The sequence below is a fragment of the Eptatretus burgeri genome, chromosome 10 (genome assembly GCF_056783735.1).
Source record: "Eptatretus burgeri isolate ZD-2024b chromosome 10, Ebu_testis_v1, whole genome shotgun sequence".
NCBI lineage: Eukaryota > Metazoa > Chordata > Myxini > Myxiniformes > Myxinidae > Eptatretus > Eptatretus burgeri.
Genome location: NC_140970.1, coordinates 27,515,959 through 27,530,161, shown reverse-complemented (window position 1 = coordinate 27,530,161; position 14,203 = coordinate 27,515,959). Strand labels below are relative to the sequence as shown.

General features: G+C 48.4%; 1 protein-coding gene across 2 annotated transcripts in view; it reads right to left on the bottom strand.

Moving 5' to 3' along the window:
- Positions 1 to 13,906, bottom strand: part of LOC147018152 (eukaryotic translation initiation factor 3 subunit C-like) — a 66,117-nt gene extending 52,211 nt beyond the window's left edge. The window contains exons 1-11 of one of the 2 annotated variants that reach the window (XM_085897554.1): positions 13,752 to 13,906; positions 13,510 to 13,612; positions 13,322 to 13,387; positions 10,451 to 10,640; positions 8,019 to 8,144; positions 7,862 to 7,892; positions 7,036 to 7,127; positions 6,643 to 6,758; positions 6,211 to 6,349; positions 5,622 to 5,725; positions 4,534 to 4,675 (exon numbers count right to left, since the gene is read on the bottom strand). In XM_085897554.1, the coding sequence (XP_085753680.1) occupies positions 4,534 to 4,675; positions 5,622 to 5,725; positions 6,211 to 6,349; positions 6,643 to 6,758; positions 7,036 to 7,127; positions 7,862 to 7,892; positions 8,019 to 8,144; positions 10,451 to 10,640; positions 13,322 to 13,387; positions 13,510 to 13,604 (1,101 nt within the window). In that variant the 5' untranslated portion in view covers positions 13,605 to 13,612; positions 13,752 to 13,906. The remainder of the gene's footprint in view (positions 1 to 4,533; positions 4,676 to 5,621; positions 5,726 to 6,210; positions 6,350 to 6,642; positions 6,759 to 7,035; positions 7,128 to 7,861; positions 7,893 to 8,018; positions 8,145 to 10,450; positions 10,641 to 13,321; positions 13,388 to 13,509; positions 13,613 to 13,751) is intronic. The other variant, XM_085897555.1, reaches the window with a different exon arrangement.
- Between the last annotated feature and the right edge of the window lie 297 nt (positions 13,907 to 14,203).

Below are 14,203 nucleotides of genomic sequence, written 5' to 3'. Positions count from 1 at the left end.
TGTCTGTCTGTGTGCAGGATATCTCCAAAAGTTGGGGACGGATCTGGATGAAATTCTGTGGACAGGTTCGGTGTGTGACAAGGACGAACTGATTAGATTTTTCGTGAAGATCCGGATTCGGGTACTCAAATTTTTAAAGTGATTCTTCACCATTGAGAGATAAGGCTAAACTAATATACAGCACGATACCTCAAAAAGTTGTGGACGGATTCGGATGAAACTTGGTGGACAGGTTGGGTGTGTGACAAGGCCGAATTGATTCGATTTTGGTGAAGATCCGAATCCGGATCTTGATGCAAGAATTATATAATTTTCAAGTGATTCTTCACCTTCAAGAGATCAGGCCAAAAACGATACAGTACTGTATAGCATGATATTTCAAAAATGTATTGGTCGCGATATGTTCTCGTGGATCAGGCATTGCGTGGTGGAGGCATGCGCTCAACCGAGTGCCCTTCTAATTACCCTCGCCGAAGGATTTGAAGAGGGTATTGCATTTGGGTTCATTTGTTTGTTTGTCCACACAGAACTTTCGTGTTTTTCTCTGGAACCAGTTGTCGGATCGAGACAAATTTTTCACCATTGGTGCGACTACTCATGCAGAATGTTTCAATGATAATTATGACGTCATGGGGCACGTGGTGTGGCAGCCATATTGGAAAAAATGGGAAAATTTGGACCTCTGCATCTCTGAAACAACACCAAGGAAAAATTTGAAACTTGGCACATGGCAAGTACTCCTCATGGGGAATGAGTGATTTAATGACATAATAGGTGCCCTTGTTATGACATCACAATTGCAGATGTAGAACGCCACATCCGATCAGTATGAAAATTTTTGAGGGTCATCTATGGATAAAATGGTCCAGAGAAATTTTTTTGATGACGTCATCGGTCACGTTATTCGGTAGCCATATTGTTTTAAATTAAAAAGTAATAAAACTATAAAAAAAAAAAAACCTTCAAAAATCTTCTCTGAAGTGGCTGAACAGATCAAGGTGAAACTTCACACATATTGTTATGGATTTGGAAACCTTGTGCACACAAGCAGCCAAAGTCCCCGTAGTTGTTATTTTGATAAGTATGTGTTTATAATTAGAATCCATCTCCTCCTGTCTAATGGGAATTTCGTGTGTGCGCTACGAGTTATTTTTTAGTCAGGTTTATTATATCTTTTACAACAACAACAACTACTACTACTACATCCACTATAACAACCCCACCGTCCCTCATTCTCCCCGGTCACTATTGGCCACGTTTTTGGCTGAAGGCGTGGGCGGAGCCTCCATCTCCTCAGATCGAGGCTCTACCCCAAGGCAGGGCATGGACGTTTCCTCCAGCGAATGAGTGAAGGGTGAGCATGACACACACGCCCCAGCCAATCGGGAGGTGACCACGAGTCGTCCGACAACCCCTCGTCCAATCAGGAGGCGAGTGGCGAGGAGAAGAGACCCCTCCCACCTCAGAAGAGCAGAGTGGTTGTTAGGACGAGGGGTTGGGCAGACAAGTGTGTGTTCTGCAGGATAGTGGCGATTGCGATCTGTGGTCTGTGGTCTTGGTGGTGAGCGCGGTCTGTGGTCGTGGTCGAGCGGTCTGTGGTCCTTTGCGGTGGACCACCATGGTGGTTTGCGTTGGAGCGCTCGAGCTGGGATCCCCGTTCCTGTCCACGGACTCAGAGCTCCACAAGTGCGGGTCCGGTGAAACTGCACGAGGAGGGGAGGTACCCGGCACTTCAGACTAAAGATCCACGGGTCCATTTATTTTGTGTGTGTGCGCTTGTCCGTGGGCCCAGTCTTTAAGTAGGATTGTTAAGTGCTTTCACTCATTGTACATTGCCTGCCTTTTATTCAAATAACTCTGCTCTGTGTGCTCCCCTCCCCGATTATTATTGTAAAATACCCCCTCCCCCCGTGTTAAATGTTCCAGTACGTTTGTCCTTTCTTTGATTCACCCAGCATGGTTCAGACTTAAGAATTAGTGAGGCCGTTTGGGCCGGTAAATTGTTCATTTGGTCCGGCGTGGCTTTGGTAGCTTCAGCTCGGTTACGCCGGATCAGAGTCGGTGATAATGACTCGATTCGGACAAAGTCGGCAGTGGGTGTTGTTTCCCCGGTAGTTGGACAGCGTGAGTACTTAGGTAAATTGGAATTAGACAAGTGGACCCCACCTCACGCCGTTGAAATATTGGCGACCACGGTCCTCGAAGTTACCCGTGACCTTTCGGAGTTGTCCGAGAGTCACGACCTAAATTCCGGGTGTTCGGTGGGAGACGACTCCACTGCTCCACCTAGTTGTCGTTTATCGCCACCGAACCCCGGCCCACAACAATATGACCGCCTGTCCATGAGGAACAACAGGTTCACATATATGAGGTCATTGGTAACATGGTTTGGCAGCTATATTGGATTTACCTGAAGAGCTATGAAAATCTTCTCCCGAAGGGCTGGACAAATCGAGGGGAAACTTCACACAAGTGTTCCCAAAGCCATGGGTGTACAAGTGGCACATAGCAAGCACTCCTCATGGGGAATGAGTGTGGCATGTTTATAACGCGATAGGTGCTTGCCTTCATTGGTCACGTGATTTGGCAGCCATATTATATTTACCTGAAAACCTGTAAAAATACACCACTCAAAATAAGTCCTGGCAAGGGTTTGCAATCTCTGCTCTTTTTCATGTTTTACTTGAATTTATCTTTTCTAAAGTGACAGCAGAACAACGTGGGGCCATTGCAGGTTAGTGGACCCTGAACATTGTTCAAGTCGATCGATATACAGTATTCAGTGAGTACGAATATTGTAGAGCACTCGCCAAGTGGCTTAAGCACTCCAACAAAATGGTTAATGAACGGCTGGCTTGGCACGCAATTAGCAATCACTGAACTGTTATATTAAAAACACACCTCTTGGAAATGCCCAAAATATATCAAATATGCCCGAATTGGACGAACAAACACTTTTATAGCAGTCGGTTTATAGCAGTAAAATTTGTAATTCAGCTTCGTTTAAGAGATTCTAGAGGTTGAATGTGCAGAAATGAAATAAAGCTACAAACGCTGGAGTCTCTGGGCGTTTAAAAACATCGCAATATATCCAGCGATTCGTAGGTATGTAGATGAGGCATGAGATGAGTGAGGAAAGTGAAGGAAAAAAAAAAGTAGCGTGAAGAAATCGTTACGGCCTGTTCAAAGTCAAGCCATTGTTGAGCAGGCCAAAAAAAAACATGGCAGATTCAGACCCCAGCGAGGTAACCCAGGATGCGCCTAAATAACCCATGGAGAGTGAGGTAGCCGAGGATGCGCCTGATAAAGGATGCAATGAAATAAGGCCATTAATTATCTGCAAAAGGGGTTCTTTATTTTACTCAAACACCCAATTCTCACTCATGCACTCCCTTGGTGTTCCCTTAGTCTGAAACTTTGCATGCATACTTTCAGGCTGCTTGGTTTCATAGTTTATGGGGACGCACACACACACGAAGAGATTTTGTTTTCATGTAAATTAACCACATAGCGTACTGCTTCATGCATGTATGTGCATCACGTTATATGCTGCATGTACGTGAACTATGTGTGTATATACACGTGCTACGGTGCGCACGTATGTGCATGCCGCGTTGCCGATTGGGTAAGGGGTACCGTGATTGCTTGATTAGTGGTATCCCTTATAGGACAATTGTTGCCGGCCGGACACACGCAGGTCGGGACAGACGGGCACAGGCACGCCGAGACCGACCTTTTACATTATAGATGGTTTATGTTAACAAGTGATAGTGGAATAAACCACAAGAACAAGAATGAAACCTTGTTTGTTTTCTGTTATTCCACTGAATATTTCGGTAACTGCCTTCCCCTCCTCCTTGCGCTGCCTTCCCTTCCCTTCACACTGCATTCGTTTCACATAATCACCCTGCCTTTCCTCCACCTCCTCTCATGCTTACCTCCTCCCAACCCCCCACCCCTCTCCATCCCCATGGACATCTCCCAGCAGTCTCTGCATGCTGTATTAATATGCCGTTTTAACAGATCCATTTCGTTCAAACCTGTACTACCCCCCTTCCCCCTGCCCCCTCCTCAAGCCCCATTACCAAATGCAAGTCGACAACCCCTCACCTCACACTTACCTCCTCCAAAACCCCATCCTCCTCCTCCCTCCGACCCCACCCAGAGTGCAGAGTGTACAACAACGTTTGGTGAGGCGCCTCCCCCCTCCTTTCTCTCTCTCCCTCCCCTCTTTCCTCTCTCTCTCTCAGTCCATCCCATTCTTCAACCCCCCCCCCCCTTAATATTTCCGTCAGCAAAGTGACAGGTTGTATTTGCTAACATGTGATAAAGAGATCCCAAATACTGGAAAGTTTTAAACAATTCTCACAATACTCTGAACTGCCTCACACTTTGCAAACTCAGAAAAAATAAATCATTCAAAGCACTGAACTACCCTCGACTCCAAACGAGGTAGAGTCAAATGTGTAAAATCAATACAACAAGCTTGCATCATTATTTGTATTAAAAAAAAAATTGTTTCATTCAAGTCACCTTCATGCAGGCAGCAAGGTTGCTATTGTAGTCAAACAGTGATGATGTAATGTTGAACATAATTTTTATGGTCATTGCAGGGCCCAGATCATGCTGCTCTGATATGTGGTTGAGCTCGTTGAGCATCTCGACCTGTCCAATCCTGAAAGCAAAGAAACTACACTCACTGAGCTTCCATCACTTAACTCAATAAAAAGGGGTATTTCCTCAATTATGTGGTGGGGGAGGAGAGGGCGGCGAGCGCGCGCCGGGCTGCTGGGGAAGAGGGCGGTGAGCACGCGCCGGGCTGCTGGGGGGGAGGGCGGTGAGCACGCGCCGGGCTGCTGGGGGGGAGAGGGTGGCGAGCGTGCGCCGGGCTGCTGGGGTGGAGAGGGCGGCGAGCGTGCGCCGGGCTGCTGGGGGGAGAGGGCAACGAGCGTGCGCCGGGCTGCTGGGGGAGAGGGCAACGAGCGTGCGCCGGGCTGCTGGGGGAGAGGGCAACGAGCGTGCGCCGGGCTGCTGGGGGAGGGGGCAGCGAGCGGGCGCCGGGCTGCGGGGGGAGAGGGCAACGAGCGTGCGCCGGGCTGCTGGGGGAGAGGGCAACGAGCGTGCGCCGGGCTGCTGGGGGAGAGGGCGGCGAACACGCGTCGGGCTGCTGGGGGAGAGGGCGGCGAGCGTGCGCCAGGATACTGGGGGAGAGAGCGGCGAGCGTGCGCCGGGTTGCAGGGGGGAGAGGGCGGCAAGTGCACGCCGGGCAGGGGAGAAATGGGCGAGCGCGCGCCGGGCAGGGGAGAAATGGGCGAGCGCGCGCTGGGCAGGGGAGAGAGAGCGGCGAGCGTGCGCCGGGTTGCAGGGGGGAGAGGGCGGCAAGTGCACGCCGGGCAGGGGAGAAATGGGCGAGCGCGCGCCGGGCAGGGGAGAAATGGGCGAGCGCGCGCCGGGCAGGGGAGAAATGGGCGAGCACGCGCCGGGCAGGAGAGAAATGGGCGAGCGCGCGCCGGGCAGGGGAGAAAGGGATGAACGCGCGTCGGGCTGCTGGGAGAGAGGGCGGCGAGGCGAGTAGCAACGATGGCAAATGTGTCCAGGCTGTGGCATAGTTAAAATCTCACCGGTCTGTTCCCTTTTTCCCACGAGCCTGCATTATTTCCACAAGCTTCTTCAGCACAACCGCATGGTTTATCTCTGTGCCCTTGACAAACATCTTCGGCTTTTCCTGATCAAAATGTACAACAAACCGTACCACAACCAATTGCACAACTTGTTACTTGAAATGGTTTAAAAACAATGTATTGCCAAGCAGTGCTGCCCAAAAAAAAAAATGTACCGAAGGGAAGTGGCACACCAAGTCCCAAGATTCAGAGGCCTTTTATATGCCTTTGCATGACACCTTCAGTGTGCTGACAATTGACTACCACTGACTCTGGCTTACAGGAAGGGGAAGGCAGACACAAAGCACATCGACATATCCTTTCTCACTCAAGTTGCTTTAAGGCCAAGCCATTAAAATCCTCAAATAATCATGGATCACACACTTCAAGCTTCTTCCCAGCATCAGTCTTATTCTTTCTTATTTAGCAGCAAGTAAGGCAGGGCAGATCCTGTACAACAGAACACAAGGATACTACTGTACAATAGAACTTTAAAGTAAATGAAGATCAGCAAGAGAAAAATTAAATGGTGATAGCAAGTTAACCTCACCATTGAGGGTCCACTACGAACTTGTTTCCAACCACCCTCATCTGCTTCTTCTTCTTCTTCCTCCACTTCCGGATCTTCTTTGTCCTTCACCCTCATACGCCTCCCCTTGGACCTCTTTGTTGGTTTCTGCTCTGTATTTCTGTGATGGAAAAGGTGAGGAGAGGTCAGTGTCCATTTATGTATAAAGTACAGAAAGGAAGATTGGGAGAAAATGGGGGTGGGTGGGAGTGGTCAGGGTTGGCAGGGGGGGAGGTGGGAGAGTGAAGGGAAATAATGACAGAAGAGATGGAAGTTTAATGGAGAAGAAAATTCATTTCAAATGGCGTTTCAAGTGGACAAGTCAGTGTAGAAAATAAAGAGGAAAGGGATGGGTGAGGATGAGCAAGAAACGGTAACAGCTCGGGTGATCACATGCAGGACAGCTAATCAAACTTTTTCAAAAATTTGAAGGCGAGGGGTGCACGGCGATCCGAGTCGGTGTCATCGGTCTCCGAATCACTGTTGTCAGAAGACCACACATCATCAGAATCGCTTTCATCATCCCCTTCCTGCAGATGGCAATGGAAAGGAAGACAAAATGAGGAAGGGTTTGGGGAATAAGGTGCAAAGTTTTCAACTGCACCTTTGCCTCTCTCCACTCAGACTCACGCCAGAAAATTGAAAATTAAATAAGACAATAAATCACTCAAGAATAACTCTTTCCCCAACACCGTGATGAATGGCTTTAAAATAAAAATACATTTTTTAACAACAGCAAAGCAGTTTTCATAGCCAAGTTGCCATGGTGACAAATTGATCACAGGAAGCCCCAAGTGAGACACAAACCTTTCCCTGAGGCTCCCTCAGCTTCTTCTTCAGATCACCACGCGTGACCTCTTCAGTCTCATCACCATCACTATCGGACTCGTCACCAGATCCTGCTCACCCTCAAAAACATTACTCTCTATACCAGTTCATCTTCTTGCATTACATTTGAGACTAAAACCTATATGGCATTTTGTTTCTGGCAATAAACAGAACATTATAAAAAAGGAAGCAATTACCATACCGACGATGTACAAAGTGAGTGAACAAAGGTGTGTATCGTTACATTGCCAAGTAAGACATCATGAAAGTTTGACATTTTATGAATAGCACCACATTAAAACAGATATTATCAAAAATGACAAGAGTACCACCACCCAGCCCTCCAAACCAAATTTTTTTTAAAAATAAAAAAATATTTATCAATTTGGGAATCTTAATCCAAAATGTTCCACCACATTTGGAATGATAAGCAAGAAGGTATCAATCACACATCCTCTGATGTCAAATTAATTTCCTCCAAAATGAAACAAATCAAAAACCTTTTTTCCTCCAAAATGAAAAGGTTCATCAACTTCTTGCAGTCTCACCTTTCCTTAATGGACCTCATGAAGCCCCTGATAATTTTGTCCACCAAATTTTGTCTGAAGTTATCAATAATTTTTTGAGTTAACCTGCTCAGTCTCACAGAGACAGAGAGACAGACAGAAAGTTGTGAAAACATAACCTCCGACCACTTTCGGTGATGGAGGGTCATCATCAAATCAGTCACATATCTAATTCATATCTTGATTTCCCATTGAATGGCCAAGAAAACCCAATTCCCTGCCGTTCTAAAAGATCTTACCTTCCCTTTCATCTTCAGATACAACAGGGTTCTGTAAAGACAGAAGGTAACTGGTTACCTCCATCTTTGAAAGAAACAAGTCCGGCACAATACCCTGCTTTATTCAACATGATAATTTGCCACAGTAAAAGGCCTTCCAGCCAAAAGGTTGCTGGACCTCTTTATAAGCGCTGATCTCAGCCTCGAAATCACGGTTGTAACGGCGGAGTTTTTGTCTCAAGCCACTGAGAGATCGAGAGTTGTTTTTGCTCATCTTCTTGCGACCCTCCCGATCCTCCCAGATCTAGATGTAAAAGGGGTTCAAAGGTCAACATTATTCGTATTCAAACACAATGCCGATTACAAAATAACCCGAACTGCACAGATTACACTGAACAACAAAATTTTTTTACTGGAGATGTGTAAAGTGATTAAGACTAATTTGGGTACGCCGATTTCAAAAATCATAACCGTTTTGCTGTATCACGTCAGGATTTTCAGTAACAGAAATATTCCCATTGCCTAGAAGTCAGGATTTCAATGAAATTTACAAAAATTCATTTATTTCATCATGAATGCTTCAAAATTATAGAAATTACAGAAAAACTCCACTAGAATGTAATTAAAAATGCTTTAGGCATTTGGCTTTGCGTTTGTGCTGCTCTGTGTCAGTTTCACGATGCAGGAACCAGCAGAAATCGCCCATCATGTTCGGGTTGTGCCGCCCTTGGTAACGCGTCTCCATGAGTGAAATCTCTTGGTGGAATCGCTCGCCGTGCTCGTCCGAGACTGCTCCCAAGTTGTCAGGGAAGAAGTTCAGGTGCTGGTGTTGGAAATGGATTTTCAGGGACATCCTGGAGCCAAGTTTCCTGAAGGACTCCAGCAGCTGCTGCACTATTTCTTCATAGTTGTCCGCGCGCTCGTTCCCCAAGAAGTTGTCCGTCACAGCTTTGAAGCTCCTCCACACTGCCAGCTCTTTGGGGTTTAGAGTTGTCGGAAAAGTTTCGTCCTTCATAATCTGTCGGATTTGCGGTCCAACAAAGACACCAGCCTTGATCTTGGCCTCCGACAAGGTGTTGCCAAACTTTTCCTTGAGGTATAAAAACCCATGCCCATTCAGATCCATTGCCCGTACAAAACTTTTCATCAAGCCGAGCTTTATGTGGAGTGGTGGAAGGAAAACCTTGGCTGGGTCGACAAGGGCGACATGCTTCACGTTGTGTCGACCAGGTACATGCTCTTTTCGCTCTTCCCAATCTTTCTTCGTCCAGTGATTCTTGTCGTCTCTGCTATCCCAGAGACAAAGGAAGCACATGTATTTCGTGTAGCCTGACTGCAGCCCTAACAACAGCGCCACCACTTTCAAGTCTCCGCAGATGTGCCAGTTGAAGTCATTGTACTTGATGGAATCAAGCAGCTGCCGCATAGTCTCATAGGTCTCTGTCATGCCGAACGCGTGAGCCAGTGGGACTGATGGTTTCTCGTTGCCATTGTGGAGCAAAACAGCCTTCAAGCTGTTCTTCCCCGAGTCGATGAAGAGGCGCCAGTCTGCAGGATCGTGATCACACCCAAGTTCTTTCAACAGACCGTTGATGTCACTGCAGAATGTCATCATGTCTTCCATCTCAAAGAACTCAGCCATGTCTCTGTGACGTGCTCTGAACAAGGATATCTTGGTGTTAGGTTCAAGTAGATTCCACTGCTGCAGCCTTGATCCAAGCAGCTCTGCCTTCGCCTTTGACAGCGAGAGATCTCTTACAAGATCATTTAAGTCTCCCTGGTTCAGAAGGTGTGATTCTTGAGTGTCGGGTTCAAAAGGTTCATAATCACCATCCTCTTCACCACTGCTTACAGCTATGTTCTGATCAGCTGGAGGTGTTGGAACGGGGTTCTCGTCATCATGAGGCACAGGTTTACGAGCAGAGACGCAGTCAACGTACTTGATGTGACCTTTATTCTTCTTGTTGAAGCCGGCGATGCTTGTGCAGCAGAAATAACAATCATCATGATGATTCTGCGGCTCACGCCATATCATGGGCACCGCAAATGGCATGCTCGCGCGCTTGCCCACCAACCACTGAGTCAAGGTTGTGTGACAGCTTGTGCAGCAGATGTGTGGTGCCCAGCTCTGTTCTTGGTCCCCCACCTTACACCCGAAGTAGTGAAAGTAGGCGGCCTTCATTTTCACTGCTGTAGATATACTTCGCTGTTGATCTTTTTTGGTATACCGACCACAGACATAACAGAAGTTGTCAGGATGACTGGTACAGGAACGCCTACTCATCTTTATCTGAAAGAAAGAAATATAACACAAGTTAACAACAATTGTACGAAATAGACATGTTAAAGACATATGTAAATTTCATTGAAATCCTGACTTCTAGGCAATGGGAATATTTCTGTTCCTGAAAATCCTGACGTGATACAGCAAAACGGTTATGATTTTTGAAATCAGCGTACCCAAATTAGTCTTAATCACTTTACACATCTCCAGTAAAAAAAATTTTTTGAAATTTGTTGTTCAGTGTTATCGCTCCGGCTAAATCTTCTTCAATGTTAACATTTCCCGGCATCCATCAAACCAGCACGAGTGTAAAGCAAGCTCAACACCTCTTGCACGAAGGTCTCGGTGTCGGCGAGGATGCGCGTGTAGAAGCGAGGAATTCCTTCTTTATCGATGATGCCCTTTGCTTTGACGAAGGCTTTCCCAAGGTTTTCAAACTCTTCCAGCACCTTCGTCATGTCTTTGATCTTCATGGCGTTCCTCATCATTTTGATGATATTTGTAAGTTCATCAAAGCTGCAAGCAACACACCGTGGTACCAAAATACACAAACTTGACCATTGTTTAAAAAGTTATTGTCCAATTGGGTTGGGAGGAAAAAAAAATTTAAACACTTTTTGTACCAAAACTAAGGCATGCAGTAAAATGAACAAAGGAAATTGGTTAGGATTTCTCAGACATCTAACATTCTAAGCAACCAAAATATTCAAACAATTGAAGCAAAACTTCAGGACTCGGAGTAAATGGAACATCATTACAATGAACGGCAATAACTCATCTCTGCTCAATGAATATTCAGTGGTGACCATCAGGGGAAGGAGGTCTACCATGAAATATCAGAAATGTGCAGGTAGCACACAAATCAATGGACAGCTACCATTTGACGATTCGAGATACAAGGTCATGTAATGTTACCCTTTCACGACAGTGCAGTAGCATAGAGTACATCCAAGGTATACGTGTTATTTAAGGAGAAAAATGAATGGATTAAAACATTCAGCAAACTAGAGAGGCACTCGGTAGAGTGCATACTTCAATCAGGCTGAACAGCTGACGTTTTGTATCCCACTGATAGGCACAGGTAATAACCTTCATTGGCACAGGTAATAGCATAGAGAAAGTGAAAGGAATAAGGTAAATTTAAAAATCAAGAGAAAACATATTATACACGAGCTCCTCTTTCAAAAACTCTGAACTCCGAAAGAAAGTTGTATAAAAGGCACAAAATCCCCCATTACACGGTGTTGCGCCCCGGGCCTGGTGGACCATATGCCGTGCACCCCAACTACACGGTGCTGCACCCTGGGCCTGGTTGACCATATGCCGTGCACCCCAAATACACAGTGCTGCGCCCCGGGCCTGGTGGATCATGTGCTGGACAACCCAACTACACGGTGCTGCGCCCTGGGCCTGGTGGACTGTATGCCGTGCACCCCAACTACACGGTGCTGCACCCTGGGCCTGGTGGACTGTATGCCGTGCACCCCAACTACACGGTGCTGCGCCCTGGGCCTGGTGGACTGTATGCCGTGCACCCCAACTACACGGTGCTGCACCCTGGGCCTGGTTGACCATATGCCGTGCACCCCAAATACACAGTGCTGCGCCCCGGGCCTGGTGGATCATGTGCTGGACAACCCAACTACACGGTGCTGCGCCCTGGGCCTGGTGGACTGTATGCCGTGCACCCCAACTACACGGTGCTGCACCCTGGGCCTGGTGGACTGTATGCCGTGCACCCCAACTACACGGTGCTGCGCCCTGGGCCTGGTGGACTGTATGCCGTGCACCCCAACTACACGGTGCTGCACCCTGGGCCTGGTGGACTGTATGCCGTGCACCCCAACTACACGGTGCTGCGCCCTGGGCCTGGTGGACTGTATGCCGGACAACCCAACTACACGGTGCTGCACCCTGGGCCTGGTTGACCATATGCCGTGCACCCCAAATACACAGTGCTGCGCCCCGGGCCTGGTGGATCATGTGCTGGACAACCCAACTACACGGTGCTGCGCCCTGGGCCTGGTGGACTGTATGCCGGACAACCCAACCACACGGTGCTGCACCCTGGGCCTGGTGGACTGTATGCCGTGCACCCCAACTACACGGTGCTGCACCCTGGGCCTGGTGGACTGTATGCCGTGCACCCCAACTACACGGTGCTGCGCCCTGGGCCTGGTGGACTGTATGCCGGACAACCCAACTACACGGTGCTGCACCCTGGGCCTGGTTGACCATATGCCGTGCACCCCAAATACACAGTGCTGCGCCCCGGGCCTGGTGGATCATGTGCTGGACAACCCAACTACACGGTGCTGCGCCCTGGGCCTGGTGGACTGTATGCCGGACAACCCAACCACACGGTGCTGCACCCTGGGCCTGGTGGACTGTATGCCGTGCACCCCAACTACACGGTGCTGCGCCCTGGGCCTGGTGGACTGTATGCCGGACAACCCAACTACACGGTGCTGCACCCTGGGCCTGGTTGACCATATGCCGTGCACCCCAAATACACAGTGCTGCGCCCCAGGCCTGGTGGATCATGTGCCGGACAACCCAACTACACGGTGCTGCGCCCTGGGCCTGGTGGACTGTATGCCGGACAACCCAACTACACGGTGCTGCACCCTGGGCCTGGTGGACTGTATGCCGGACAACCCAACTACACGGTGCTGCGCCCTGGGCCTGGTTGACCATATGCCGGTGTAACAGGATAAGTCGCCCCCTGGACAACTTCCCCCCCCCCAAGGGGGGGGGTACTTGTCCTAGGACAAGTCTCCCCCCTCCCTGGATAACTTGCCCCCCTATGGCCAAAAATAGATTTATACTAAAAAATATATACCTCTCGGTGTTCATGTTCTTTACATACTATTTTTTTTTATCCATTTTCTATTTTTTTTTGTATATGTATTCTATTCCCCTGGGGGGGAAGTTGTCCAGGGGGGGTAGTTGAACTGTTACACCGGGACAACCCAACTGCGCTGTGCTGCAAACGTGCAACCCGGACCAGGTGGGTCGTGCACCAGGCACCCAAACGACAAGGGGCTGCAACCCGGGGCAGGTGGACCATGTTCGACCACGTGACAACGTGTCGGTTCGATCAGAAAGTTGTCACAAACCCCCAAGACGTTAGAAACATTCCAGCAACACGATGGCAGCGACACATCATGGCCGCGAAGTTCGACTGCAGTCCTCACCGTTTATCTCTGGCGCTGCGAACCACCCGTTTGGCATCATCTTCATCATCGCTCAACAAGAAGGGCCTGTGGAGGACGAGACGGAGGGGCACGGGTTAAGGGTGTCACCGATGAACTGGGCCCGGACGGCGACGATTCGCCATGGGTGTTTGGGCGATCATGACGGGACAACACGACGGTGCTCTCACTGCTTGGGAGGCGCCTTGACCACCGAAGGCTCCGGTTCTCCAGAAGACGACGATTCGGTCTCACTGTCCGAACCAGTGGCGAAAAATCGAGACATCGTGGGAACTGTGAACACAATATAATAATAATAATAATAATAATAATAACAACGCGTTATCATGACAGTTTAAATATCATCTTAACCGCCAGCCGGTCACATCTTCATTCAAAAGGGCAACAAACTTGTTTTTATGATAATTCTTGCCTCAACAAACCGATTGGCAAGCACGAACACCACGAAGACACGCACACCCGGCGGAACACGCACCAGGCCGCAGGCGCTAGCACAGCGAACACGAGATCCAAGGACGATCAATAATGAGAAAGTGAAGCGAAGAAATACAATTACGGACGAAGAAAACCACTGCATGTTCTCTTTTAACACGAAATGTACATCTGAATTGTTATTTTGGTTCGTTGTAAAATTTGCACGTGTAAGCGGTTGCTCTGTGTTTATACACCGCTCGACGCAGCCAACGCAGATTGCTCGTTCTCACGGCGATCTGAATTCCATGCGTTCCGTGCAGGAATCGTTAAAATTCAGAACACGTCCTTCCATGCTTTTCAACCTCGTTTGGGTCACCTCATCTCGAAGGGATGAACCGATAAAATGTGTCGTCATGTCCGTTGTTTGTTATTTTGCTCCTCGTTCCTCAA